Source organism: Ammospiza nelsoni, chromosome 29 (assembly GCF_027579445.1).
Source record: "Ammospiza nelsoni isolate bAmmNel1 chromosome 29, bAmmNel1.pri, whole genome shotgun sequence".
Lineage (NCBI taxonomy): Eukaryota > Metazoa > Chordata > Aves > Passeriformes > Passerellidae > Ammospiza > Ammospiza nelsoni.
In genome coordinates, this window is record NC_080661.1 from 495264 (window position 1) to 510253 (window position 14990).

The 14990-nt window shown below is 52.3% G+C and overlaps 1 protein-coding gene across 1 annotated transcript in view; it reads left to right on the plus strand.

Moving 5' to 3' along the window:
* The window catches only part of LOC132085190 (uncharacterized), a 54756-nt gene extending 40130 nt beyond the window's left edge, over positions 1–14626 (plus strand). Inside the window, 11 exon segments of the mRNA XM_059490559.1 lie at positions 4074–4200; positions 4369–4498; positions 4970–5097; positions 9485–9577; positions 12194–12392; positions 12395–12723; positions 12840–12890; positions 13088–13454; positions 14096–14143; positions 14146–14271; positions 14520–14626. Coding sequence (XP_059346542.1) covers positions 4074–4200; positions 4369–4498; positions 4970–5097; positions 9485–9577; positions 12194–12392; positions 12395–12723; positions 12840–12890; positions 13088–13454; positions 14096–14143; positions 14146–14271; positions 14520–14626 — 1705 coding nt within the window.
* Positions 14627–14990: the final 364 nt, after the last annotated feature.

Below are 14990 nucleotides of genomic sequence, written 5' to 3' on the forward strand. Positions count from 1 at the left end.
CACCTGTTACTTAGAGAAATTTTCTGGATCCTGGAAGAGTGTATCAGAGCCCCGCACTTCTCCAGACGCTGCCTCTGAGACAAACAAAAGAAAACTTAGATCTCCTCCAGCCATAGTTTTGGCAAAATCATAATTGCCCTCAGTACTTGAGACAACTGTATAGAAAACCAGGCATTTTAAGCATCTGCTTCCATTCAAAGCAAAGGTACTCTTTAACATTAATAAATGGAATTGTTTTAATGGTTTATAGATGGAGAGAATACCATAGGAACTATTCAGTCCCCAGCCAAACCTCCTAAAAACAGAAGAAAATCTTTCAACCAGCATGAGGTTGCGCCACCATTCCAGTGAGTGGCCCACGGAAAAACAGTGAAATTGTGCAAGCGAGTGCTGACCTGACAGAAAGGATCACTTTCATCTTTGACATTGCTGACTGCTACACCCACTCTTCAAACGAGGACATTTAAATCCAGCTTTCACGTTGCTTGTTCTCTTCACAGATTTTTGAATATTTTGTCCTGAGAATATCTGACAGCCACAAGAAAGTGAAGCAGAGGGTGCTGGACGTGCTGGCTGAAATCACAGGAGCCTTGAAAGATGCCTTGAACCCGGTGATCATTGGTTTGGTGGAATGAATAACAAAGAACCTGAACTCAAAGGATGCCAGGGTTCGTGGGGCAGCTGTGAAAGCACTGGGAGAATCCATTGCTCATTTGGGTAAGGCTGAGCCCTGGCAGGGACTCTCCTCAGCTTCGTCTCTGTCTCTCCTGCACAGGAGAGCGCTGAGTGCCTTGACAGCTGCTCTTGTGTGTGGAACACTGCAGCTGACACCCACCAGAGGCTGTGCAGTCCTTATGCACCATCCCCAACAGGCTGGAATGGGATCAGCATTTCCCAACAGTCCCAGGAGCCCTTGGCTCTGTGCTGCTTGTCTGAAGAGCAAGTCCTGGGCTACAGCTCTGCTACAGTTCAGAGGCAAAGGGGGTTTGGAGTTTGCTTGGGCCCCATCTGACTTCCCAAATGAACAGCTTTGCTGTTGGCATGAAGGGACACTGACCCATCAGAGCTTCTGCAGGGCAGCCACCTGCAAGGCTCTACATTAGAGGCATTAGCTGCCTATTTTCCACTTTTCTTCTTTGTCTTCTATGTTCAAAGGGGAACTTGTGATTCACCAAGTTCATTTCTTTAAAAGAAACAGGTATAAACCCAGCTGTCAATGATGCCTTGTTCCACATGTTGTTTTGCATGGGGCAAGATGGCCACAGCAATTAAATACATAGGCAAGGGCTGCTCTAAGTTCCTTTGCCACACAGATTTATGTCAGCTCTGAGAATGCTGCACTGGGGAAATATGCCTGAAAAAAGGAGTGTTGAAGAGGCAGGTCTTCAAGGGGAGCTTCCACTTTCTCCTCCCCAGCTGCTCTGTGAACTCAGGAACTGCCTGACTCAGTGCCTTTCTGTGACCCAAGTATGGGGCTCTTCCTTTGTGCTCTGGGATGCAAAACCTTTTCGCTGCTTCCATGTGACTGAACTCCTGAGGTCCCTGTTGTGAAATGTTTTAACACAGCTCCTGCTACAGCAGACAAGTTTGGATTTACAACTGTGAGAGGACAGCTTTTCTTTTGGAATTTAAAACCCTGCCAAGCAGGCTGGAAGGAAAGAAGAAAAGGATTCAAAAATCTACAGAAATGTCCTTTATTTTATAAAATGGGGTTGCCCTTTCCCTCCCCCCTGCCCTTTCTCCTATGACCTGAGAAAAGTGAGCAGAAACGTGTGTTTCCCTTGTAGATAAAGTGTCCCTGCTGAAAGAGTTCAGCTACCAATGGAATCACCTGAGTGGCCAAGCCCTGCTGGATGTCACCGAGCGTATCACAGGTTTGGCCTCCCCTTCTGAGCCCAGAGCTCTTCCCAGGGAGCATTTACAGGGAATGCCTGTGAGCAGACAGCAGAGCAGCTCCTCCAAACCAGGAGGTGCTGAGCGTGTCCCTGCTGCCCCATGGCCAAGGCAGGTGGGTTTGGCAGGTTTTCCCTGGCTGCTGCAGAGCTGGGCAGCACCTGAGATGGGGGCGGCGCTCGGCCTGGGGCTGAGCTCTCACTGGGGCATCTCAGAACCACCTCCAGCAAAGGGAGGGCTAAAAATGCCCCAGCTGGCTCCTCTCTGGGGAGCTCAGCGACATCTGTGATCTTTGAGGGGAAATGGTGGCAAATGCTGTTTCAGGGCATCAGATGTTTTGTCCTCACAGAATTCTTGTTTTTCTCTTGGAAAGTTTTGAGGCTGAACCGTGCAGGGCCTGGGGGTCACAGCTTAGGCCAGAGCTCAACAGAGGTACCAGAGGCACGGGTTTAGTGCAAGGCAGCCTCTGGGGCACAGGGACAGAAGCAGAGTGCTGAGGCTCCCTGCCTGTGCTGCCAGAGGGGCCTTGGACTGAGCCTTTCAGGGTGTGCAAACAGTGTCTGCCCGTGTCAGCGCTGCCCAAAATGCTACAAATGCAGCTGATAATTGATTCCTCAGCGGAGCTTGCTATGCCAGCAATAGCCAAGGAATGGAAAAAGGATAATCTCAATATATAGCAGAGAAGACGATTGATAGCCTTGCTTTAACTGGGCTAAATCCACTGCTTATTATGCCAACATCTTTGAATGAAAGGTTTAATACACTTTGTGTCTTCATTAGGAATCTCAAAAAGGCATGTTCAGCAATTCGGAATGTCAAAGGCCTTTTAAAGAGCATTTGAATAAAGTAGATCTCCAGCAATAGGGAATTTAGTTTAGCAGTTCTTTTGATCTCTTTTTCAAATAAAGGAATTAGCCATAAATTAGGACTACTTTAGAAAAAGCAGATGTTCCCTCTGAGATTTAGTAGGAACAGACAGCTGTTCTTCATGTTCAGTAGTCACTGATGTCTTTAATTACATTTAAACTCAAATGAATTCCCAGTTTAAAATGGGCACCATAACCCTTTCCTGCTTAGCAGAATTGGTTTTGGGTACTTGCAGGAGCTGTTTCAATTTTTATGACTGCTGATGGATTAACAGCATAGAGAAAATGAAGTCTCTTCCACCACAGAATATTAAATGGCTGCTAGATTTTGTCTGATCAGAAAACATTTTGTCTGATCAGAAAACAAGAATGGTCTACAGAGCATTTCAGTTTTTTGTTCTCTCAGCCAAATCTGCCATGCAAGAAGCCTGTTGGTAGTAAATATTTGTCTGTGTTTGATATAGTTCAGTTCAGAAAATGGGCAGAGAGATTTCAGAGACAATATGAGAAAACACTCATGTTTTGGTTACATTTCAGTCCCCTGTGTAACATTTTTCTTTCTCTGTGCCCCTATTTGAGTGGACATTATAAGAAAAATGCCATTAACATTGGGAGGGGAAGTGCCATTAAAATGTGGAGATGCCCAAATGCCATGGTAATGGGGTCTGAGTAATTATCTAAGACACCCTGAGGTTTGAACCAGGTCTTTGCTGGAAGCCCCAAAAGCATTCTGCCAAAGACCCCAGCTGGTCACTGATGTTTCTCATCCAGCTGTCAGGCAGCAGCCATCTCTGGTGGGCTGGAGTTTTGAGGTGTGTTCTAACCCTGCCCTTTGCTGCGTGCCACTGAGCACAGGGAAGAGCCAGATTAGACATTTGGCACTTGACATCAAAGTTACAAAAATGGAATAATTTCTTTTATTAGAAATCTCTCAATTTCCTCTTTATGGTGTATTTCCAAATATTCAGTGTGGGTTTAGACAACTTCTTAATGGAAATAAAAGGCAATTGGACATTTAATTCATTGATCACGCAGAAAGAAATTGTGAAATAATTTAGTAAATGTAGGAAGTCTGCCGCAGGGACAAGGCTCTGGTTGGAGCAATTAGTGCTGAGGGGTGGGTGGTTCTGTTTCCAGGATGATCAGCTGCTTTGCCCGTTTCTGGACCAAGGGGCGCTGGGTGCTGTTTTGCTGCTCTTGGCCAGAGAGGCTGGCAAGAAGCAGAAGCAGAGGCAGATCCTTGTTGCAGTGAGGCTGGTGGGTAAGGAGCTGTGTCTCTGTCCCGGCAGTGCTTGTGCAGGGGGTTCATGCCAGGAGCCCTGAAGTCGCCCAGCGCGACGCCCTGCCCGTGCTCTGGTCCTGCTTGGAGAACAAGGCGCTGCCTGTGCGGAGCGCCAACGTCCGCACCGTGGCCACCAAGCTGGCCTCTGCCCTCTGCAAGGTGATGGGCACCCAGCTGAAGAAATGTGCTGCCAGCAAGCCTCCACATGTGCGGGAAAACCTCTCCAGAATGCCGGGCTGGTAAAGGCGAGATGTTCTCCAGAAAGCTGAGGAAGCGCTGAGTTGGAAACCTCTGGATTTGCCTTTTGAGCTGTGCCAAAAATGACAGAATCCTAAGGAAGGGTGTGCATCTGGCCCCGCTCTCTCCATTGCCCTTCCTAGTCATGGCATGGGGAGCCTGAAGCAGCTCCAGATGGAGGACAAGATGAAGGGCAGTCATGGCTCAGCCTCACACAGAGGTGAGGGGGGAGCTGGGCCAATCTCTGCTGGCAGGAAGGGTCTTGTGGCAGCCCAGAGAGGCTGTGCACATTGCCAGGGAACAGCTGTGCCCTGCATGTGCCCCTGCAATGAGCTGTGCTGCTGCCAGTGCCCCTGGAGCTGTGGGGCTGCTGAGCTGTGTGGCAGGCAGAGGAGCAGGAGGGTGCATGTGCAGCTGAGCCATTCCTGGGGAGCACAGGGCTCTGGACTCCCTGCTGTCCCAGGGCAGCCCAGAGGCCTGGCTGTGCCTGTGCCAGCTCTGGGCAAGTGGCTCAGGGTTTGCCCTGGCCTGCCTCAGTGTCTGCCAGCAGGAGCATGTTTCCCTGTGCAGCTGTTTGGACATTTCCAGGAAATGTGTCCCATGAAATACAGAGCTTCAGATGCTTTAGGTTTGCATGGTGGCCTCTGCTAAACTTTGCCTCTCTTTTAAACTTTGTGTCTCCATTTTGCAGATCTGACTGGTTACAGTCCTACCGAAAAGTTTTCTCTGGACACTTCTGATGTTCCCTCACCCACAAAGTCCTCGCCTCCCGTCCAGAAGAGCTCTCTTTCCTCCAAGCTCAGGAAGAAGCTGCCGCCTGTATGGAGAGTGTTTGAAGAATAGGATTGATGCATTAGGCTTCATAGTTACAGCTGTACATATGTTCTGATCTTTAGATGTAGATTGAATTACTGTGTTTTGATTGTATCTTTAAAATTTGATGACACACTTTTAATTGTATATATTTTATTTTGATGATGAAAAAAAAGTAAAAAATAAGTAACATTTAAATAAACCAAGAGGAGAATGTGAGACCAGGACCTGCTAGCCTAGAGATTATGGGAGTGCAGCTCACTCAGTGTGCCAGTGCCTCACCACATCCTTTCCTCATTGGGCCTCTCCTCTTCCTCTTTGGCCATGTTTTCATTGTGTCATTTGTGCTGCCGTTTTAAACTTGTCATTGTAACAGGGCCACACCTTGACATGTTTGGGGGACAATGGATCCAAAAGATCCTGTCTAGTCAAAGGTTTCCTACCTAGGTGTGTTCTGTGCTCACTAAAGGCCTGAGCAAAGAAACCAAGAGAAGTGTGCCCAAATCCCAAAGCTTTGCTCCTTTGCAATCTCCCACAGATCTGGCTCACAGGTGTCTTCAATCACAATTCCATAGGTAAGAAGAGGTCATGGATTTCACTGGGAAAAGATGCACTGCTTTGGCAAAGTCACCTGTATGTATATTTACCTGGGACAGCAGTGCAGCTGTGTTGTTTGCACCTTGTTTGCAGAAGGATGAGTGCCCTGGGAGGCCAATAACAAGTGGCAAGGGTTCCTCAAATCTGCACTGCATCCTGGCTGCCATTCAGCCCAGAGCTAGGGGATCATTTGTTCCCAGGGACCAGTGCTTGCCAGTGGAATGAATTCCTACATAGCTGGAAGAAGCAATTCTGGATTCAGCTCCAGCTGTTGGTGGGCTGCATGATCATTGACAATGCTGCCCTTCCAGAAATTATTCTGCAGTTTCCTTTCATAGTCATTTGAAGCTTTTAAACTTCACATTTCAATGTGATTTACCTTAGGGAAAAACACTTCTGGGCCCGGTGCAAACTTAAACCTTTCGACAGCAAAGTCCTCACGGTTGCCAGCTTCTGATGTCACACAATGTCACCTGGCAGCATGTGTTTGCTTAGCTCTGGGTCTATCCTAGCCTAGTAAAGCCCAGGCAGGGTGGCACATTGCAGGGAAAATTGGTCCATGAGCTTCTGGGGTTGCCATCAGCAGCAGAGTCAATGTGCCCTTTGGGGATTCCTCTGGAGACAAAATTAGGGACCTACTCCATGCCACAATATTCTCTTAGATCTTTCTAAAATATCCTGGAAAAGGCTGTGAAACTTCACATCTCCTTGCACACCCACTGTTTGAATAGGGGCATTTTTGTCCCTCCTCAAAGTCATTGCTCTTGCACATCAGAAACATGAACATCCACCAACAGGAATGATGCATGGTCCTGCTGCTGCTGCTGCAGAGGACTGGACAGTGCAGGCCTAGGTATTACCAATATGAGCACTTAATTAGCATTTCATGCTCCTTCAAGCTGTCCCGATCTCAGGGCTTTTTGTTTCAAAGCAGCCACTGCACCATCTCTAGGGAAGAACAGGAACTGGGAAACAGCGACTGCCAGCCTTGCAGGAATGTGGGGGAAAACCTGAAGTGTCTGCATCAAAAGATGAATGTGAAGAGTGTAATTGCCAGAGCAAACGCTTTGTTAGGATAGCAGGAGCAGTTCTTTACTGCATGCTTGCATGAAGATCATTTGGGATCTCTTTTTTATGTCTCATGCAGAAAAGGAGGTCTTAATAATACCATGCTACTTAAACCAGATTGGGATGCAGCTCTGTAGTGGTTCACAATGTAGCAGACGGCCTGCTGTGCCACTGCCAGCCCTGCTGAGCCTGCGAGGGACCGTAGTGTATCCCATGCCTGTTTTGCCTCCAAGCAAACCTTGGTTTTCCTTATTAGTGTGGAGTAAATACAAGAGTAATAAAATGGGCAATTAAACTGGCCACTTTGGAGGATATGCTCATGCTTTGGCATGTCAGTCCTGTACCTCATGCATCCAAGGCTTGTTACTCATCATGAAATATTTTAACAAAAAAAAAACCAGCTCTCATGTTACATCTGAATAAAATTGCATCAGATCATCAAGAATTCTGCTGACAGGAACAAGACAAGAGCCTTCCGACACTCACTTGCAGCTGTCCCGGATTGCTGCAGCCCTTTGTGCAAAGCTGCTGCAGACAGAGCGTTTGGAGTTGGTTTGGGCCTTTATGAAAGATCTGTGGAGCAGTGTGCAGGGCTCTCCTGGCAGGAAACTGTTTGTCCAAGCCCAGGGACACGGTGCCGGCAGGAGCGGAGCGGCCCCGCTCCCAGCCCGAGAGTCTGTGGGCTGAGCCACGCCGGGGAGACAAGGCAGCGAGGGGCTCCAGCCCAGCTGCTTCACTGCCCTGCCCGCCCCATGGAGCTCTGCCGTGGGAGAAAGCCGACACCGGATGAGTCCCCGAGCTTCCATCAGCTGCTGGAACTGCTCCGTGACAGCTCCTGTTCTTCCGAGAGAGACCCCGGCGCCTTCTTGGAACGCGTGTCATGGGGGGATTCTGTTTGATAATAAACTGTTGGGGGTTTTCCACTTTCATATATCAGTAATAATTCCCTATTGCTGGAAAGGGGTTGTTGGAACCCTTTAGAGGAGACGACTTCTTGCACAATATCCTGTTTGAAGTTGTCTCAAACTGCGTGAGACAGATGGCTTCACACAGGAGCATCCCCAAGGCTGCTGAGGGGAAGGCACAGAGGAAGACAAACCCAGTATTTCTGAGAGAAACTCCTTGACACCAAACCAACCTGAGCTGTCAAACAGCAGACCTGATGTTTCGACACATGGGCCACAGGGGAAACCTTGCAGTGTGTTTGGTCCAGGCTGGGCTATGCTTGAGGCAAAGGTGTGTCAGTGTGTTGGATAATACTCTTTTCTTGACCTAGAGATGGGGCAACTGAGAGGTGTTTTAAAAACTTTTATTCCATTTTCAGTCTCATGAGAAGGGTGAGACAATACAGATGTTATAATACGCGCCATCACAATCAGAAGCCAATTACGTCCTAATTATAATACATTAAAGCGTTTCTTGGTCTATCAGCCTTTTGCCATGCCATGTTGTAGATGCCTTAAAGCCAATTATTTAAAACTACTCTTTGTGGGTCCCACTACAATGCATCTTTCATAGCTCTGTTTTTCCAAAATCTTATTTGCAAGGCCATCTTTTGAAACTTTTTTCCAGCTCCATTTCTCTCTCAACAATATCTGTCCTATTCCATGGAAATTTTAAAGTTAGCATTTCTTGTCTCAAGATTTATATACAGATTCATACTTTGTGGGCCTTCTATTAGGCTCTAAAAACTTTCTACAAATCAATTTCCCACATCAGTGCACTTGGCTCCTTCTCTCCTCATCGTGCCTGGCAAGCACAGGAGCCCAGAGCTCCTGCAGAACCCATCACAGCACTCAGTGGGAGCAAACTTGTGTCCAGTCCTCACCTGGAGCTGTGGTGCCCAGCATTCCACCACACTGCAATGAGGAACTGTTCCTGCTCTTTCAGAAGGAGCTAAGGAGCTTTGGCCTTCAGATCAATTGTCTGCAGGCTCCTGCAGTGCCTGGTGCTGCTCCCTTGCCAGCGGCACCCCAGGCCAGGGGGGCACATCTGGGCTGCTGTGTCTGGCTCTGGGGCTCCCTGTTCTGGGCAGTGAGGAGGAGCTGCAGAGGCTCTGCAGGACTGACAGGATGGGCTTTGGGGCTGGCAGGAGAATCTGAGGGACCTGGGCTGCTGGAGCTGCTGAAGAGGAGGCCTAGAGCTCCTCCTGCAACTGCTCCAAGTATTCTTTCAGAGAATCCCAGAATTAGCAAGGTTGGAAAAGATCTTGGAGATCATCAAGTCTACCCTGTGCCCTGAAACCGCCTTGTCTCCCCTGGGCCTCCTCTCCTCCAGGATAAACAACCCCAGCTCCCTCAGCTGCTCCTCACAGGACTTGTGCTCCAGACCCGTCCCCAGCCTTGCTACCCTTCTCTGGACACGCTCCAGCCCCTCCATGTCCTAAATTGGGGGCCCAGAACTGCAAACAGCACTCGAGGTGCTGCCCAAGCAGTGCTGAGCACAGGGAAAGAATCCCTGCCCTGCTCCTGCTGGCCACACCATTCCTGATGCAGGCCAGGAGCCATTGGCCTCCTTGGCCACCTGGGCACACTGCTGGCTCATGTCCAGCCTGCTGTCCATCAGTCCCTGCAGGTCCCTTTCTGCCTGGCTGCTGTCCAGCCACTCTGGCACCTTGCTAAAGGAGGGAGGCAGGGAGGGAACGGGTCCAGATCAAATCCTTCCTGAAATGTGGTGTTTGCTGGCACTGCCAGTTCCCAGATCTTGATATTTCCCTATTCTGGTACAGCCCAAGTCCAGCAATTTGCTGGCAAAGAAATCCAAAACCAAGCAAAGACCTGGTACCTACGACAACCCGATCTCGGGTTTGCTGACACCACCAGTACCCAGATCGGGAATGTTTCAGATGCCTGCACAGCCTAATTCCAGCAGTTTGCTGGCTCAGAAAATTAGCATCAGGAAATTTCTCAGTGCCAGCAAAACCTAAATGCAGCAGTTTTCTGGCAAAGAAAGCCAGATCCCAGCAGCTTCCCAGTGCTGCCACCAGCACCACCCAGATCTGGTGTTTGCTGCACAAGCACCCCGATCTTGAAATTTCCCAGTCCTGGCACAGCCCAAGTCCAGCAATTTGCTGGCACAGAAAGCCAAAATCTGGCAATCTCCTGATGCAAATACAGGCACCCAGACCTGGTGTTTGCTGCCACTGCCAGTGCTCGCATCTGGATATTTCCCTGTTCTGGCAGAGCCAAGTCCAGCCATTTTCTGGTAAAGAAAGCCAAAATGTGGCAATTCCCTGCTACCGTCATTGGCAATGCCAAGATCTGGTGTTTGCTGGCACCACCAGTGCCCAGATGCGGGAATTTCCCGGTGCCAGCACAGCCCAAGTCTAGTAATTTCTGGCAAAGAAAGCCAAAACCTTGCAAATACCTGGTACCTACAGCAACCCAGTTTTGTGTTTGCTGACACCACAAGTGCCCAGATCCAGAATTTTTCAGGTTCGTGCACAGCATAATTCCAGCAATATGCTGGCACTGAAAGTTAGCATTTGGCAATTTCCTGGTGCTGGCACATTCCCCACCCAGATTTGGTGTGCGCTGGCACTGCCAGTGCCCACATCTGGCAATTTCCCTCTTCTGGCACCATCCATGTCCAGAATTTGCTGGCAAAGTAAGCTAAAACCTGTCAATTTCCCCTTGCCAGCACTGCACAATCTGGAGTTTGCTGGCAGCAGGATCCCAAGAAATAAGGAAGGAAAGAAGGAAGACAAAGAGGAAGGCATTCAGACCCAGTCCTTCCTGGAGCCTGGAGCCTGAAATGGGCTGTTTGCTGCCACTGCCAGTGCCCAGATCCGGAAATTTCGCTATTCTGGCACAGCCCAAGTGCAGCAATTTGCTGGCACAGAAATCCAAAACCCATGGCAGCTTCCTGCTACTGGGTCTGGCTCCACCCACATCTTGTGTTTCATGTAACCAGAACACAGATTTGGAAATTTCTCAGTGCCAGCAGAGCACAAATCCAGCAGATTTCTATCACTGGCAACGACATCACCTAGATCTGGTGTTTGCTGGCAGTGCCAGTGCCCAGATCTGAAAACTTCCTAGTGCTGGCACAGCCCAAATCCAGGGATTTGCTGGCACAGAAAGCCAAAATTTGGAAATCTGCAGGTTCTGGCTCCAGCACCATCCAGCTCTGGTGTTAGCTGAGACCGCCAGTGCTCAGACTTGGAAACTTCCTGATGCCTTCACAGCCCATGTCTAGCAATTCTTTTTTAGCTAGCTGGAGCAGGGAAGTTCCTTGGACTGTGACTTTCCTTTTTCTTGGAATTGTTTAAACCTGCTCTGGACTGAAAACCCAGGAAAACACTGGCAGCAGCTCACACCTGTGGCCCCCTGAGATCTGGGATGCTGCATTCCAGAACCAGAGGGACTTAGAAGAGACCGAGGGAGCCAACTACAACCCACAAAAAGGACTTTCTGAATGTGCCATCTCTTCAGCACTGTCAGAGGTTTTATTTAATATTATTCATTTTTCATGCTTGTGAATACTTTACTTGTTAAACAAACTGGGGTTTTTCACTTTTCTCAAGGGAAGTCTTTTCCTGAACTAGTCGGGGAGGGGACGCTTGAACTTGCTTTCTAGATGGACCCCTTTTGGAGATTTCCTCCCAAAATTTGCCCTAAACCAGAACAGTCACAATGAAAACTTCACATGTGGCATAATTCCCTGATGGAAAATCTTGCAACAGAAACTTGACCTCGTTCTCCATGAGAGGTTCTTGGGGAGAACAGACAGGAGAAGATTCCTGGAAAACTGAAAGAGCTTTCCAGAAGTAAAATGAAAATGAAAGAAACAATCTAAGATGTTTTCCCTTACCTATTTCTATGCTCCCCTTTTTCATGTTGCATCCCAGTAATTCCAGATGCATCTCATCTCTAAGATCGATGACGTAGTGATTTTTAGACACTAAAATACCATGAGCCACACACAGTTTTCCTTCCCCTGTTTTTACTGGAAAGCAACACTAGAGATGTGAGTGCAGTGCTTGGGTCAGGTAGGAATCCTACCGCAAGGGAAGGTGCCCCGACAGTGTTTGACCCTCAGCAAGGACAATGCACAGCAGCGAGCGGGGGGATCGCTGTGCCAGAGTGCAGGAGTCAGGGCTCTGCATCCGGGCTCAAGGCTGCAAAGTTCCCGTGTTTGGGCAGACGGAGGGGCTGTCCCCGGGGCGCGCGGGGCTCGAACGTGGGGCTCGTGGGGCGAGCGGGGAACGGACACGGGGACGAACGGCCCCGGTGCTTCAGTTGCAGCGGCGGCAGCGGCGGCAGCAACAGCGGCGACAGCAGCAGCAGCAAACAGATAGTTTTAAACACTCTTTCTATTTCTCTTTTTCTTTCTCTTCTTCTTTCTCTTTCTCTCCCTTTCCCGCTGTCGGGCACCCTTCTCTCAGGGTCCCTTGCCCGGCGTCCCTCTCCTCTCCCCTCCTCCCTCTCCCCTGCAGGGCCGGGCCATGCCCCCGGCCCGCCCCCGGCCCCGGGCGGGGCTGCCCCGTGCCCGGCCCCGGCCGTCCCGCCGCGGTCTCGCCTCCGCCCGGCTCTGGCCGTGCTGGCGGTGGCGCTGCTGGGCGGGCATCAGTGCCTGGGGCTGGGGCGGCATCGCCGCCCTTCGGCTCCGCCTGGCCCGAGCCCGGCCCCGGACCCGACGCAGGGTCCGGTCCCGACCCCGGTCCCGGCCCCGGCCGCTTCCGCTGCGGTTTCCCCGGCCCGAGCTCCGTCGCTCGGCAACGCGGCCGCCGGCCCCGAGCCTCCCGTGCCGCGTTCCCGGGAGCGAACGCCGGGGCATGGCCGGCCCGGGGCGGGTGAGGGGCGCTCGGGGGCCGTTGCTGGCCCCGGGCCGAGCGCTGACCGCCGCGTCCCGCCCGCAGGGACGGCGCAGGAGGCCCTGCAGGAGCGGTACCGGCTGGGATCGCTGCTGGGGCGCGGCGGCTTCGGAAGAGTCTTCGCGGCCACGCGGCTCTCGGACGGCGCCCCGGTGAGCGGCGGGGCCGGCGGCGGGCGCAGGAGGAGGGGATGGAGGAGGAGGAGGGCGGAGGATATGGCTCGCAGTGCGGGCAGCGAGCTCACCCCGCTGCTGCCCTTGGCTTGCAGGTGGCCATCAAAAGGGTGCCACGGAACCGCGTCCGGCACTGGGGCGAGCTGGTGAGTGAGCGGGGCCAGCAGCCGGGGCTGCCGGCCGGGGATGAGCCGGGGCCCGGCACGGTGGGAGCCGCCAGGACGCCCCGAGGGAGAGCGGGCGTGGGGCCAGCGCAGGGCGCAGAGCATCCCGGGCTGGCTGAGGGCTTCCCCAGGCCTGGCACGGCATCGGCCCCACTGACGGCGTCGTGCTCCTTCCGCAGCCCGACGGCACCAGCGCACCCCTGGAGGTCGTGCTGCTAGCCAAGGTGTCCACTGGCTTCCCTGGTGTGGTCCAGCTGCTGGAGTGGCTCGAGCTCCCCAACTGCATCGTGATGGTGCTGGAGCGGCCAGAGCAGTGTCAGGACCTGCAGCGTTTCATTCGGGCACGGCGGTTCCTGCCCGAGGAGGAGGCGCGGGGGCTGTTCCACCAGGTGCTGGAGGCCGTGCGGCACTGCACCAGCTGCGGGGTCCTGCACAGGGACATCAAGCCAGAGAACATCCTGGTTGACCTGGACACCGGGCAGGCCAAACTGATTGACTTTGGCTGTGGCACCTACCTGCAGGACACAGTCTACACTCACTTTGCAGGTGAGCCTACCCAGGGCTGTGCTCCTGCTGCTGACATCTCATGGCCCAACATCTCCCAGCCCAAGCTGGCTGTGGCAGCAGGGATTCTCCCTTTTGCTGCCAGTCAGGGCACTGAATCTTCAGCTGAGTTACTTTAGAGCCGGGCTGGGTGGGCAGCCATCTTCCAGCCCTGCTGGCAGCCTTTGCCAGCTACTCTGCCCAGGACTGGGACAGGGCTGGGGCAGCCAGCCCGACCAAAACCCCCGTGGGTGGGGTAGCAGAGAGGGAGGGCGGAACATGTGCCCCAGCCACTTTGGTGTGCAGACGAGAGGAAGGGCTTGGACTGCTCCACTCGCCCTGTTTCCCTTGGCTTCATAATATTTTTGGGGCAATGCAGGCAGGGAGGATATGGGCAGGTTTTTTCCCCAGCATGGAGTGGGTTTTTCCTTTGCATGTCATGGTCGGGCTTAGCCAGGGCTCCCCTCTTCCAGCACCAGAGGCTTCTTTTCCAACCCTAACTTTGTGCACAAGTCCCAGGTGCTGGCGAGAGGGCAGTGGTCACCCTGTGTGCCCCTGATGCAGCCCCTGCAGGCGCAGGGATGCTGGGGCCAGGCTCTGGGAGCAGCAGCATCCCCCTGATGAACTCCATCTGTATTCCATAGGAACACTGTCGTACAGCCCCCCGGAATGGAACGACTTTGGCTGGTACCATGCGAGGCAGCAACGGTCTGGTCCCTGGGCATCCTGCTGCACCAGATGGTCTGCGGGGAGCACCCTTTCAGGAGGGGCCAGAACCTCAGCTGGGGCCAGCTCCCGCTGCCACAACGGCTCTCTCAAGGTGGATCCTCTTCTCTGGGCACGGGGGGAATGCCAGTTCTGGGAGCCAGCAGCGGGCTCGTGGGCATCCCGCTCTGGCAGCTGCTGAGGAGGTGGCACATGTCCTGCTCTCCTCCAGAAAAGGGAATTGATGGGAAAGTTTAGGCCCAGCTCTGAGCACATCCAGCATGGCCGGGGAATGGGAATAGTAGGGCAAAGCAGACAGGAGCCTGCTCTGGCTGACCTTCAGTTTCTGCTTTCTCTCCCCAGAGTGCAAAGACCTGATCAGGTGGTGTTTATTCGTGAACTCCTTGGACAGACCCACACTGGAAGACCTGTTCTGTGATCCTTGGGTGTGGGATATTCCTCTGCCATAGAAGAAGGGAGAGAGCCACAGGCACACTTTGATCCAGAGCCCTGGTAAGTTCCTACTCCACATATGCCTTGGCAGTCAGAAGCAAAGGAACCCAGAGCTTTTTGTGCTGCCTGTGTCACTGCACCGGGCTCATGGGATAGGAACACGCAGCCCTTGTGCTGGAGCTGAGCTGCTCTGCCCAGCACTGGTGGCCGCCATCCCAGCTGGTTTTGCTTGTCCTGGTTCCCTGAAAGCTGAGAGCCTGGTCTGCCCCCAGGGAAGGAGAAGGAGCCCCTGGAGAAGCTGTACCGGGTGGGGATGCTGCTGCTGCTGCTGCTGCTGCTGCTGGAGACAGCAAGGGTGACATCAGTAATGACAAGCTCTTC